General features: G+C 43.2%; 2 protein-coding genes across 3 annotated transcripts in view; one reads left to right on the plus strand and one right to left on the minus strand.

The window, feature by feature from the left end:
- The first annotated feature begins 322 nt into the window (after positions 1 to 322).
- On the plus strand, positions 323 to 4460 carry LOC129822218 (mediator of DNA damage checkpoint protein 1-like). Its single transcript, XM_055880307.1, has 4 exons — positions 323 to 1405; positions 1557 to 1689; positions 1953 to 2087; positions 2312 to 4460. The coding sequence occupies exons 1-4, from the start codon at positions 688 to 690 to the stop codon at positions 4188 to 4190; spliced, it is 2865 nt and encodes a 954-aa protein (XP_055736282.1). The 5' UTR covers positions 323 to 687; the 3' UTR covers positions 4191 to 4460.
- Positions 4461 to 6236: 1776 nt separating this feature from the next.
- LOC129822217 (transcription elongation factor SPT6-like) overlaps positions 6237 to 14177 on the minus strand; it is a 42406-nt gene continuing 34465 nt past the window's right edge. For both annotated transcript variants that reach the window (XM_055880305.1, XM_055880306.1), the window contains exons 24-37: positions 12489 to 12616; positions 12110 to 12317; positions 11790 to 11937; positions 11448 to 11590; positions 11116 to 11256; positions 10806 to 11001; positions 10258 to 10496; positions 9977 to 10090; positions 9572 to 9696; positions 8958 to 9070; positions 8785 to 8862; positions 8113 to 8291; positions 7763 to 7986; positions 6237 to 7540 (exon numbers count right to left, since the gene is read on the minus strand). In XM_055880305.1, coding sequence (XP_055736280.1) covers positions 7354 to 7540; positions 7763 to 7986; positions 8113 to 8291; positions 8785 to 8862; positions 8958 to 9070; positions 9572 to 9696; positions 9977 to 10090; positions 10258 to 10496; positions 10806 to 11001; positions 11116 to 11256; positions 11448 to 11590; positions 11790 to 11937; positions 12110 to 12317; positions 12489 to 12616 — 2223 coding nt within the window. In that variant the 3' untranslated portion in view covers positions 6237 to 7353. The remainder of the gene's footprint in view (positions 7541 to 7762; positions 7987 to 8112; positions 8292 to 8784; positions 8863 to 8957; positions 9071 to 9571; positions 9697 to 9976; positions 10091 to 10257; positions 10497 to 10805; positions 11002 to 11115; positions 11257 to 11447; positions 11591 to 11789; positions 11938 to 12109; positions 12318 to 12488; positions 12617 to 14177) is intronic.

Here is a 14177-nt window from a genome sequence, read left to right on the forward strand (position 1 = left end):
TAGTAGGTTTCAACCTCTGAAAGAACATTAATTAAACCCAGTTTGCTCAGACATGCTGCTGAGAGAGCGCGGATTGCGTGCGAGCTTTGCAAACCTTTCCATTCTAGACAAAGAAAGACGTTTGTTCCAACATTCTAATTTAGGTCACCACCAATGCCTTTTGTGGAATCTAAAAGATGTCCAATCTATTGGGTTGGAAGAATCACGCCATCCTTGTTTCCATGGGAAGCGCGAGAAGAACCTCCTCCTTGCTTGCAGCGTCACCAAAGCTAAATCTCGATTTTTGGTGAAAAGGGGGACGGGGAGGTAACTTGCGGTCAACCCACGGCAGAGTAGCCTAGGCTGCCAGCAGTACTACACAGCATCCTATTAACCGTGTCGGGTCTGCTGTCTTTGATTATTCGCCTATACATAAATAGAATGCGTGTAAAAGATAAAAACGCACACAAACGTGCCTTGTTGTCTATAGACTTTCCTGCAGTTATTGTCTCATTTGAATTTAACAAAATTCAGGCACAGGTAGGCTTATTATTTTCATGTTGAACTGCTAGTAATTGTAGAATAGTCGTGTTTTTATGTTTAAGCAACAGTTTGCGCACATTCTGAAATTAGCCCGGATTTACAATATCAATGGATTCTGTTGAATCAATGGAAAGTGTGTAATCGGCCACTGAAGGGGTTAATTGTATGTGTCAGACCCCTCCCATTATTGTCAGTCATCGAATTAATAATCGCACCACTAGAAATGTCGCTATAAAGCCGGTTTTGGCGAGAACACGGGAAAGTAGTGGTACTGTCTTAGTGCGCGTGGTGCTGAAAGTGCCATCTGAAGTAATGTGGTCGGTATTTTTTTTCTTTCTGTCTTATCTGGACAGAAACTTTGTCAAGGGAGAATTCCCAAATTATTCCCTAGATGCAGAGAAACAGAGTAAAGATGTGTTTTTCATGCTCAATAGCACATTCTGTGCCAAAATGTCAGGCATTGGGGGAAATTGTCTTTACCAAGTGTCAGACGGAATTGAGGAAGTGCTCTCTGTGCATGACACGTCGGGTAAACTGGTGGACTGCTCAGTAACCATCAACCAGATGCAGGTGAAGTCATTCATGCATGTGTGCAGATTGGGACTGAAGCACCAGATAACCAACCCAGAATATATGGAGTTGAGTTTTGCAGCCATGACAGAAGCCAAATACAACTGTCAAGCTTTCCAGAGGACATCAAAGTGCACGACGGTCACCACGGAGAGGATAGCCGCACCAACAGCACAGACACCGAAGGAGACGAGAGAGAATTCCGTCCACGAGTATGACAAGCAGGACATACGGAGATCCAAGCGAGGATTCACTTATCCTGGAACCCTGTGGTGTGGAGCTGGCAACATGGCTGATACTTACGACCATTTGGGTAGGTTGTGTAATTGCGTAAAGTTTGATGTTATTCTGCATTTTAGATGCATTATGAACTATTATGACCACATTTAGCCATTCAACTGTTTCCCTGATTTCGGTGCATGTTGGTTTGTTGTTATCTTTTAATATACATTCGACGTTTGCAGGAGAGTTCGCGGCGACTGATAGTTGTTGCCGCGTTCATGACCACTGCCCCTACGTCATCCATGCGTTTTCCTCAAAATACGGCTACACCAATTTCAAGTGGCATCCCCTTAGTCACTGTGACTGCGATAATGCGTGAGTTGCCTACATTATAGTTGAAACGCCTTTTTTTTGTTTAAAAAATAGAATGTTATGAGCAAAATGCAATGCCTTTGATCCCTTCGTTTAAATAATCTAAAAATAATAAATAAATAAACTACTTCATACACTTGAGTAATTATCTTAGATAGTCAGAGGCTCAAACCAATTATATGATGTACTACTGCCTGTCAAACCATCCAGATAGGCTACAGTAACCAGGAGTGGCTAATTTTCTCTTTGTCACACTATCTGTGCAGGTTGAAGGAGTGTCTGAGGAAAGTCAATGACACTTCCTCCAGGGTGGTTGGCCAAGCTTTCTTCAATGTCATTGAGGTGCCCTGTTTCCAGTTCATATATGAAGAGCAATGTGTGGAGCGCCAATGGTATGGTGTGTAAGTACAGTATTTACTGTAAGTTCTAATAATGCACATGTTGTGGCAGGTGCAGCAAAATGCTTATGTTACTAGCATCGACAGTGAACTAGAATGTCTTGCAAATACAATACAAATAATAAAAAAAAATCGAACAAGAATTAACAATCCAAGCATTTTTTGTGGCTTTATAGTACACTACAGGGAGCATATTTTAAACCTCTCTCCATCTCTCTTATCCAAAGGTGTAAAAAATATGACAAGCTCCCAGTTGCAGTGCCTAGAGAGTCCATCCCGTATGATTTCGGAGGTATTGACGTTATTGACGTGCTGACCGTGGCTCCTCAGAAAGAGACAAAGGAAACAGGCACAGAGCAGGACAATCCTGAAGGCACAACACAGTCCACTGTTTCTGGCTCCCAGACCACTGGCCCTGAGGAGCCCTCCCTCAGGAACATGGTCACAGTCGCTGAGGACTTCATCAAATTTCTGGCCACCGTCTCCACCTCTCAGGGCTCGGCTACAGACAACACCAAAGGAGAGACACAAACCTCAGAGAAGAAGAAGAGGAAGAACACTGCAGGGAAAAATAAGAAAAATAACAAGAAGAGGAAAAGAAAAGGGAGAAAGAGGAAGCAGAAAATCGACTCAGTCTCAAAAGGAGCAGATGAGTCCTACCAAGTTAGTCCTACCAAAGCAGAGGAAGTTGTCGATAAGAGTAACTTTGTAAATGAGCCTGGGAATGTTGACCAGTTGAACAGAAATGTCAACAGTTTCAGTGATGGTGAAAAAGATTGTGGAGGGAAAGAGGAGCTTTTTAATGATGTCATGAGAGATGAACCACGTATAGATGAAGAAAGTGCTGCAGATGCCTCTGTCACCTCAGCCACTGCTGTCAAGAAGGAGCAGACAATGCTGGAAACTCCGGCTCTGAAGGATCACACAGAAACATCTCTTTCTGCAACCACCAGCACACCCATTGTGACCACACAGAAAACCAAAAGGCAGAGGTCAAGAAAGGGGGAAGGGAGGAAAAAACAGAGCAACATAACGCCAACTGTCACCCCTAAAGGAGTTGCACGCCATACCGCCATTAAACAGGACCTCCCAACAACCACAACAGAGAGCTCTGGCACCCCGACCGTCCCTACCAGCACTGCCATAATCTCTGCAGATCAGCCTGCGCAACAAAAGTTAGAGAACCACAGTGAAAAGGGACATGTTACGGCTATTGCCGGCACCCCCATTGTGACTTTTATCAAAAGCAAAAGGCACAGGTCAAAAGAGAGAGAGAAAATAAATAAATGGAGGAAAATCACTCCCACTCTTCCCATGGTGGGGGATACTTTCCGAAACCCTACTGAAAAGGTGCTCTCAGTAGTGATCACTTCAAGATCAAGTGCTCCAGCCGCCGCCACCATCACTACTGTTAGCGTTGCAGGGCAGCCAGTGTCGCACAGACCAGAAAGTCACAATGAGAAGGGGTTCAATACTACTACGACGGTAGGCTCAACTTTGAGTGAGACCAAAAGGCACAGACTGAAAGAGAGGGAGGGAAGAAAGATGAGGAGAAAAGCCATATCAACTCTTTTGGCTGAGGGCACATCTCTTCAGAATCCCACTGAAGATGCCCTTCATACAGTCACTACTGACAGCACTGTTGTACTGAACATCCCCAGAACCACCACTGTAGTCGCTGCAGAGCAGGCTGAGATGCTAGCTTCACAGAGCATAGAGAGTCACAGAGAAAAGGGACTTCTCACCACAACAACCAGCGACCCTGTTATGACTGGGAGAAGACAAGGATCAAAAGAGAGGGAGGGTAGAAAGAAAAGTAAAAAAGTGACCATACCCACTGTTGTCAAGGATAAGGTTCCAATCCATAATGACAATGAAACTGAACTTGAAGAAATAATAACAGGTACAAGTCTGACACCCTCAGCGTCAGAAATCTATTTCAAAGTTGACGAAGTAGGAGAGTTCAATCTACAGGAATCTGAGAACTACAGAGAACAGGCCCTCTTCCCTGTGCAGACCAGCACACACACTATAAGTCCAATAAAATCCACTGTCCAGAAAACAGAGAGACTAGGTAGAAAGAAAAGGAGAAAACTACCACAATGAGACTCATACTAACAATGTTGCTAGTATAGAATGAGAGTGAAATTATGTCCTAGATGACTAGTCTGGCTCTTGACTATCAGAAAAACCTGCTATGCAGACTCAAACGTATGTGTATTATGTGTTAGTCGTCATCTTGTGTATGTTTTGTAAAATCAACATTTGTGCCACTATTCAACAGGAATTGAAACAAGTGAATGAAGAATCAGGATACTGTTTTGTATTATAGTATGTGCATTTAAACACCAATGATTAATAAAATATTGGAAAGAAGCATATATTGAGTGCAATGAATTCTAAAAGTGATGATTTCATTAATAACACATTCATTTTTTGTGCATGTAGGCATGTACTGTACACCCAAGACACAGCAGGGAATATTTAATACGGAAGAAATTAGAGAATTCCAAGTTCAGGGAGTTCTCCATTTCATCTGCTTACTCGTAAACGGCTTACTTTTACTTTTCTGCAAACAATTCTTGCAATATTATATACACAGACAGGCTCCAAGCCAAGAAAGCTGAGCCTTCTTCCAGGTTTAAATACTATTTCCTTTGTTCTGTGTGGGACTTTGGACCTCTAGTCTCTTCCAATGCAATATAAGGCATTGTGATGAAAGGGGTCACATTCCTAAAAAAGGATTACGTGCTCACTATGAACTCTATTCTCCCCACCTAAATGAGGGCTGTAAGACCCTGTAACACTGAGGCTCAAATCCCTAAGCTGATTCTTACACACTACAATTTTTTAAATTTAACTTTTTAATTTAACCTTTATTTAACCAGGTAGGCTAGTTGAGAACAAGTTCTCATTTGCAACTGCGACCTGGCCAAGATAAAGCATAGCAATTCGACACATACAACAACACAGAGTTACACATGGAATAAACAAAACATAGTCAATAATACAGTAGAACAAAAGAAAACAAAAAGTCTATATACAGTGAGTGCAAATGAGGTAAGATAAGGGAGTTAAGGCAATAAATAGGCCATGATGGCAAAGTAATTACAATATAGCAATTAAACACTGGGATGGTAGATGTGCAGAATATGAATGTGCAAGTAGAGATACTGGGGTGCAAAGGAGCAAGATAAATAAATAAATACTGTATGGGGATGAGGTAGATAGATAGATGGGATGTTTACAGATGGGCTATGTACAGGTGCAGTGATCTGTGAGCTGCTCTGACAGCTGGTGCTTAAAGCAGGGTGTGGGTGATATGAGTCTCCAGCTTCAGAGATTTTTGCAGTTCGTTCCAGTCATTGGCAGCAGAGAACTGGAAGGAAAGACGAACAAAGGAGGAATTGGCTTTGGGGGAGACCAGTGAGATATACCTGCTGGAGCGCGTGTTACGGGTGGGTGCTGCTATGGTGACCAGTGAGCTGAGATAAGGCGGGGCTTTACCTAGCAGAGACTAGTAGATAACCTGTAGCCAGTGGGTTTGGCGACGAGTTACAGGATTTGCAGGCGCCTTGGTGGAAGAGTGGGGTAACATCTCACAGCAAGAACTGACAAATCTGGTGCAGGCCATGAGGAGGAGATGCACTGCAGTACTTAATGCAGTTGGTGGCCACACCAGATACTGACTTGCTTTTTATTTTGACCCCCCCCGCTTTTGTTCAGGGACACATTATTCCATTTCTGTGGGACTTGTTCAGTTTGTCTCAGTTGTTGAATCTTATGTTCATACAAATATTTACACATGTTAAGTTTGCTGAAAATAAACACAGTTGAGAGAAAGAGGACGTTTCTTTTTTTGCTGAGTTTAGTAAAACAGTTGGACACTTCAGTAAGCAGTGACTGGTATTCAAAGCTTAATAACAAAGAGGACTTTCATGCTACTGATGGTGTTCCAGACTGGGACTAGACCCAAGCATTCAGACCAGCTCAGTTTGGGGGGAACAGAGTGTTCTAACCTCATACCACATTATATTAAATCAGCTGCATGACAGTGTTTTTCAATAGTCTTTTGAACGGAATCATATTGTATTTTGTATGGTCTGACTACTTGAGGAACAATTGTTCGCAGTTGGCAAAGAAACAAGAGTCTTCTGTATTTGACATTTTTATGAAGGAAAGGCATTCAACAATGCTAACATACAGCTTTAATTAGTACTGCAGGGTGGCACTGATAGATCTCTTATTTGTTATGGACTCATTTTGTTTGTGGATTACATGAGAACATGATGAATACTAAAAATAACTGACACTGTTCTTACATGAGTTGAATTCAACTACAGGAAGTGAATTTGATAATGTTTAAAATACATTCATATGGGTTAAATACATTGACAGAGGATAACATTTAAGTGTACTGTATATTACAGGACAGTAGCTGTAATGTGAATATGCTGATGTAGCACAGTATGCACAGACCACAACATGTTTCAGTTGGCAATGCATTTAAAAATACTAAAAACATTCAAAGTAAAAAAAAAAATACAGTTAGTAAAAGTGCTTGAGGTCCTATACTTATTCTGTTCAACACTTCCAAGTAATACTGTCAATGTTCTTCATTGTGTTACACTCAGAGTAGACATGAAGCCTGTATAGCTAATGTAGGCTAAAACCTATACCTAGTCAGCTCTCAGGCAATACACCAAGCAGCAACTGGATATGAATCCAGAAACTTACAAGTGATTAAAATGGCCTAAGACTCATGTGACAAAGATAAAATGGTATAGATATAATATACATGGTACTACAAATTGCCTTTCAAACCCCTACTGAGAGATAGTTAATATTCATATAGCATATGTTACAGTAACCTCAGGTGTGATTCAGAAAGAAATAGTTTTCATTGGTTTTTGTTGCATCACATGCATTTGAAGTTAATACGCTTAAAACCTGGTTTAAACAAGGCATGCAGTTTTCATTGTTTCCAGTACATTCCACTAAAATTGCAAGCGAGAAACAGTGCTACCAAAGAAGTGATAATCAACGTTTCCAACCATCTTCTTTAGGTGAATTTGAAACAAACCACTGTTATCAAATACATTCTCCACGTGCAATTCAGTCATCCATGTTGGTCACCATCATCTTATCCTTCAATGTGACCAACTGAAGCAGTGAAGTGTATGCAGTAATATATAATGAGTCCAGTTCATATACAGTACAGTAGGGGTGAGTAACAGTGGGATCAGGAGAAGGAAAGTCTACTCTGGACCTAGCGATCCATCTCATCCAGCAGTGGTGTGGCGTCTCCAGCGAGGGACATGGGAGTGCTCTCGATCATGGGGCTGGGAGAAGGTCGTGGGGTCATTCTGGGCCTCGTCTTTTTGCGCTCTGCCTCTTTCTCCTGGAGCCACTGCTCGGCCATCTTTCCCCAGTCCACCGCTGTGTGGGAAGTTGCCCTGAGGGTTGGGAGCAGGGAGAGAAGATAACTCACTATTTACTTACTCACTCGCAATGTAGCAGTTGTATGCTTCCTGAACAATTAGAGGTAAGTTATCTGCCATTGGAAACTTCTGTAAGTACGCAGCTACATACATGGATCATAATCTCTCAATTTGAATGACCCATAGTTTCTCTATTGGATAATTCTGTCTAAGAGCTAGTTTTGAGAGGTGACTTACTTTGGTGTTGGTGTCCTGTGGTGGCGGGAGGAGGATGTTGATGATGGTGTGGAGGAGGAAGGGCGGTGTCCATGTCCGTGTGATCCGTGTGAGGACTGGGGAGTGCTGCTGGGGTACTGGGGCGTGGTGATAGTCTGCTGCTGGCTGGGGGTGGGGGTGGTGTATGAATAGCTGGGCGTCAGAAGGGGAGTAGCAATGGGCTGCTGAGCTGGTGTGGCAAACACCTGGGACAGAAAAAAGAAGGGCTCATGTTGAACAGAAATATGAAAAACTGATAGAGATGAAAGTCCAACGTTTTTGTGATTGTGACATTCAGATATACAGTAAGCGTCTGTGTATTCCAAACGTACATGATAGGCGCTGCTGCTCCCCCCTCCGCCGCTGCTGCCACCAGTATAGCCGTACTGGCTGGATGCCCATCCGGCAGGTGTGGTGTTGGGGTTCTGGCCCTGGCCCGTTACCGCGGCAATGGCACTGAACATCTGAGAGGTCATGTTCTGAGGGAGGGCGTTCACTGCACGAGTCAGATCTGAGTGACAGACACACAGGGCATACATAACACATACAACTTTATACATTAGGAGAAGATTAAACAGAGAAACTGTTTCTTAAAAGTCCTTAAAATGCTGACGATTTCAACCTTAGGATGTATGAAATGTTAAAAACCAATTGAGGTAACATACAGTATATCATAGCCATAGAAATACTGGGGAGTGAGTATACACAATAACTGACATAGGGCCGGGACAATACCAGTATCACGATACTCGTTAGTATCGTGGCAAGGAAACAAAGCACAACGCAGATTTAACTTCTTTAGGAAAACAGCCCTAATGCTGGAAACAAACATAATTATGTTGTCATCCAGAGTCACATGTTTTCATTTTTTACCAAGCTATAGCACACAATATTCTACATACAGCAGCTTTTTAAATAACCAAAGAGTTTAATCTGCTTCGTGTTTTCCTTTTTGCCATGGAAAAAATATGGCGATACTGGTATCGTCCCAGCACTAAACTGACCTGCAATGTTAATATTGGCTGGCGTGGCATTGACAGAGGCTGGGGTTCGTGTTCTACTGCTACTGCTGGGAGTAATCCCTGTAGGAGAAATACCAAATATCAGATAACAGAAGTGATTCATTATTACCCTGGACTGTAGGTTTCATTGTGTGGCATTCTGTATAGGCTCTGACCTGCCACTGGCTCCTGGAAATGGTCTTTGAACCAGCGGAAGAGTCCATTGACTGTGGGAAAAATCTGGCCTCTGTATCTGAACCCCTCAGGCGTGACAGTCACAAACTCAACCCTGCATGCCAGAGAAAAGTCATGCCATTCTGATTATGACAATATAACAATGGCAGTACATTATGTGACATTACAACACCACAGTATTGTACTTTATGAAAGTTCACTGAACAGTGATGATTACTGTGGATACATGTGACAAACCCTCCTGAGCGAGTGAGAGAGAAGTAAATAAGGGTTAATGTTTATGTCCTTTCATGTCTATAAACAAGCACCAATAATCACTCTTTCTCTTGGCAGGCAACAGCGGCAGAGACAAAAAGGTGCTTTATGCTTCCCCTACTGTACTGACACACATTCTGTGTTTGGGTTTTGGGGGTGAGGCAGTTCCATTTCCAACACGAGAGCTTTTTTCTTTAGGGTGTCAATTGCACATGAAAGAAAATGAAGCCAAGTACATCTCCAGCATTTCTATATCTATGCAAATTCATGCATTGTATGAATGGGTGTTTATTTGAATGACAAAGGCAGCGGCTAGTGTGGTTGGCAGTCCTGAGGTAACCTTGGTTTTCCGCGGGGCTGGTAACCGAGCAGAAACTTCCCTGGCAGCTCTCTACAGGCAGACACATAGTAGGGGATGAATGTAGGCTTTTCCTTCTTGCTTTTCACCAAGACCTCCTCCATTTTCTGCAATTCAAAAAACAGGGATGGCAGCTGATGATCAATCGAAGAGAATTGAAAAGGTTTCTATCTCATCTGTCTCTTTGAAACTCTTATTCTCTCTCTCTCAAACACACACACACACACACACACACACACACACACACACACACACACACACACACACACACACACACACACACACACACACACACACACACACTGGCAGATAGACTTATACACACATAAATACACATTCATACACAATGATACTGTGAATTGAAAGAAAGTATATCATTGTTCCTACCTTTCGGTCTCCACCATTGCATTCTTGAAAATACTTGTGACCAAGTAGATCGCGAGCAAACGCAGCCATTGGTTGAACGTATCTGGCTGTGATTTCATCCAGATCTTCAAATTCCTGAGAAAAAGGTCAAACAACCTAGTGAAACACATTGGTTTCATGCCAAATGGCGCCCTATTCCCTACATAGTGCACTACTTATGTGGATTATATAGGGACGCACATAACTATATTCATACAGGCATATACTGCTTCATAATGAAGAAGCCTGTGAATGGAGCTGACCTCAGTGTTGATCCACAGGGTATGTCCCAGGCTGAAGGCGTTCTCCTTGCCCTCCTCTCGTACGTCAATGTGCTGGTAGATGCCATCAGCAACCTTCCAAGTAACAGTCAGGTGGTTCTCTCCCTTACTGCTGGGCCTGATGATCACATCTCCCTGGTCCATGGACTCCATCATCTTCTCTGCCTGCTTGAAGTTGATGTTATGGAACGATGGGTGGGCTATCACCCTCTTGATGTAGGCTACAGGGAGTGGAAAAATGTATTTTAGCGTTTGGTATGATATTATTAGGTCTGGTTTCCCAGACACAGATGTAGCCTAGTCCTGGACTAAAAAACACTTTAAATTGAACATTTCCAATGACCATGCTTCTTATTCCAGGACTAGGCTTAATCTGTGTCCCGGAAACTAGCCTAAAATCTACTCTTACAACCATTACTAAAATCAACCAATAATAAAAGATGAATCAATAATGTAATTTTATCCATTTATCAATTCCAGCTATGTTCTCCATCTAGAGTTGTACAGTAAGATCTCAGACAGGTTCACACTTGTTCTCTGCTGTTTCTTCTTGGCCTCCTCCTCCTGCTTCACATCCTCTGTCTCAGTGTCAAAGTCGTAGTAGGTGTCCTTGGGAAGCTTCCACTCATTGTTCTTATCCGACAGGTCTGACGTCCGACAGGTCAGATCCACACTGAGCTTCTCAATGTCAATCTTCATGATCCTGCAGTGCACTGTCATGCCCACCTACAGCAGGTTCAAGTTAGTGTTATATGACTTTTATAAAGTGTTATGACTTTGGTAATTGACTGTTAGTTATACTGAAATCGAGAGGTATTTTGGGGGAAACTACAGTAATACCTTAACCCTTTCTTCAGGGTGCTTGACCACTTTGTCACTGAGGAACTTGGTTGGGATAAAGCCGGTGACTCCGTTGTCCATGCGACAGCGGACCCCAATAGCTTGGCCAGGGCAGGAGCCACTGTCAAAATGATTCCACACCTGCCAAAGAAAACAGAGGCTATGTCAGACTTTGTTGATCAAAAAGACAGCTGTGGTCAATAAAACTATAGCAACAAATAACAATAATCTAGGAACTTATAACCCGATAACCTACCACTCTTCAGATGGGCTGTCACTCACAGTGTGCGAGTATAGATTGTAGCAGAATATGGAGCATATCAGATTCTCACCTCGCTGAGCTCAGGGAAGTTATCCTGCTGACAGAAAGGACACTGCCACAGACCTGTCTCATCATTCCTTATGGCCTGGTCATAACTCTCACCCTGGGGGCGGCGGTGAGCAATGCCTGTCACCACACTGGTGATCAGTTTACCTAAAGAGCCACGAAGACAGACAGACCGAGACCATGAAAACAGTGTTGAGATACCAATAAGGGAGTTATACATGTTTTCTACTATGTCCACATTGGGGCTGTGACTCCCTGCACCAAAAAAGCATGGTAGTGTGCGTGTTAACCCATCATTTTGAAAGAGATATCAATAAGGCCCTGGTTGAGAAGGAACATTACGTACCGATGTAAAAGGTCTCTGGTGTCTCCTTGGTGAGCAGGTTGAAGATCTCCTCTGTGTTAGGTCCTCTGTAGGTGGACCTCAGGTCTTTGTACCTGCAGCTCAGCTCAGCACGGATGTCATACAGGGTGATGCCCTTGTTACCATAGCCCTGTGGACACAGAGAGTCTCAAACAGTGAACACTACAATGTCCTCAGATCAGGAAGAGGATGCAAGCTCTTCATAACCACCCAGAGTAGGACAACGGATGTGTTCCAAATGGCACCCTATTCCCTATATAGTGCACTACTTCTGGGATGCAGTCGACATCTCCCACACTGACCTGTCTTTCCAGCTCCTCAGCAAAGGCGTCCAAGTCTAGGTCTTTGAGCCGCTCCGGGTTTTCCAGGATCTCCTCCAGTGCTCCGGCCGGGTTGGCGTCCTCCGCTGACTCATCGTACTCCAGGGCATCCACGGCCATCTTCCTGGCCCACTCGTAGGTCTCTGGGTGCACCCGCGATCCGTCCAGAACCTCAATATAGGAGTCCGTACTGCAGGTAGGGAAAGACACTATTTAGTGAATTGGCTGTGTGATGATGTCAATAAAAGTAGTAGTGAATGTTACTATTATGAGTTAATTTTAAAATCAAAATATGGTTTTTAGTCTCAGGAATTTTCTGCAGTATTGCATGAATGACCATGCCCAATGTTCTGAGACCGACCTGTCTCCAAGTGAAGCTGTGTCAATCTTGATGAAACCAGCACAGTTGATGAAGACCTTGGGGCCCATGTGACACATGGTGACCAGTTGAGTGCGGTTTTCCAGACGAGTGTTATTTTGCTTCAGGATCTGGAAACAGAGATGGATAAGTGTACATGTAAAAGTATCTGTTCAGATGTCAGTACAGTAGAGCAGTGGTTCCCAAACTGTGGGTTGCGCAGGGTCCGGCTTTAAACTCACTCTTGAAAGTTGTGATAGTAGAATGCCAAAGGTGCAATTTCGAGTAGTGCATCATCAGTTTTCTCTTGTCATGTCAGTCATTGTATACCTTAGAGAGCTATTTATAACTTGTCAGAAATGTCCAGATCAACTAGCCCATGTCAGATAAAGTTTTTTTTGCTAGGTTCTTTTGCCTATAGATCTGTGGTAATGTTTGAGTCATTCAAATATCACATGAATACACATTAGACATGTATAGAATTGCAAGAAAATTTGCTTTAAAACAGCAAAATCTTCTCTGCACCCTATGACAAAGTGTGTAGAATTGCAGAAAATAAACTTTAAACCTGCAAATGTTCTCTCCACCAACAAGAGGGGTGTGAACAGTTTGTGTCATGAACAGTGCTTGTGCCCATAGAAATAGATGTGACGCGAGTGCAAGTGCGGGAGTGGGATTTCCCACAATGCTGGAAGGGGGGGCCTGAGTGAAAAAGTTGAGGAACCCCTGCAGTAGAGTACTGAGAAACTATAATAATAATAACATATAGGTACATATTGCTACTGTATATTGTCACAAGCCGGCTCATAGCCTGTGACAAAAATGAGGGGACACGAACAACAGGTATAGGCCAATTTAAAAGTGTTCTTTATTATTAAACAAACTATTAACTTAAACTAAGAAACAGGAATGAGGTGTGGATGTATCATAATGTAAGGTGTATGTAAAGTGCATGGGTGCATGAATATGTGTGTGTGAACATGACTGAGTGGAAACTATGCAAAACTAAAAAGGAACAAACAAATCATGAGCATACCTGGAGGAGCAGAGAGAGAGAGAGAGCAAGAGAGAGGTGATTAGTAAGCAGTTTTATACCCTGAGCCCAGGTGGCTCCAATCACTAACGACCCTCCTCTGCCTGCAGGAGGAACCACCCCCTGCACGGCAGAGGAGGAGCCGTGACACCCCCCTCCTTAAAATGAGGGTCCCACCCTCAACCCAACTTCCTCCAACATATTCAAAATAATTCAGATTTCCCCAAAAACCAAATAAACAAAAAAAAAAATACCAATCCCGGCTCCTAGCAGTAGCCCCGTGTCCCCCAGCTGACTGTCCGCCCCTCAAACTCAGCAGCCTTGGTACCTGAGGAGCAATTTAAGAGGAAAGAGGCGCAGACAGCCCGTAGGGGTCAGCAGAGAAAAGATACAAGCTAGGTTAAAGGAGCACGGGACAGAGCATCAGCAATGATATTATCCTTACCACTAATGTGCCTAATATCAAGGTTGAATGGTTGCAAGAACAAAGCCCAACGCATCAGGCGCTGGTTGGGATTTTGCAGGGACCTCAGAAAAACAAGTGGGTTGTGGTCAGTGAACACAGTTAAAGGGGTCAAACCAGAACCAACATAGACCTCGAAGTGCTGTAAAGCCCAAATGAGACCTAAAGCCTCCTTTTCAATTACAGAATAGTTTTT

Source organism: Salvelinus fontinalis, chromosome 24 (genome assembly GCF_029448725.1).
Source record: "Salvelinus fontinalis isolate EN_2023a chromosome 24, ASM2944872v1, whole genome shotgun sequence".
Lineage (NCBI taxonomy): Eukaryota > Metazoa > Chordata > Actinopteri > Salmoniformes > Salmonidae > Salvelinus > Salvelinus fontinalis.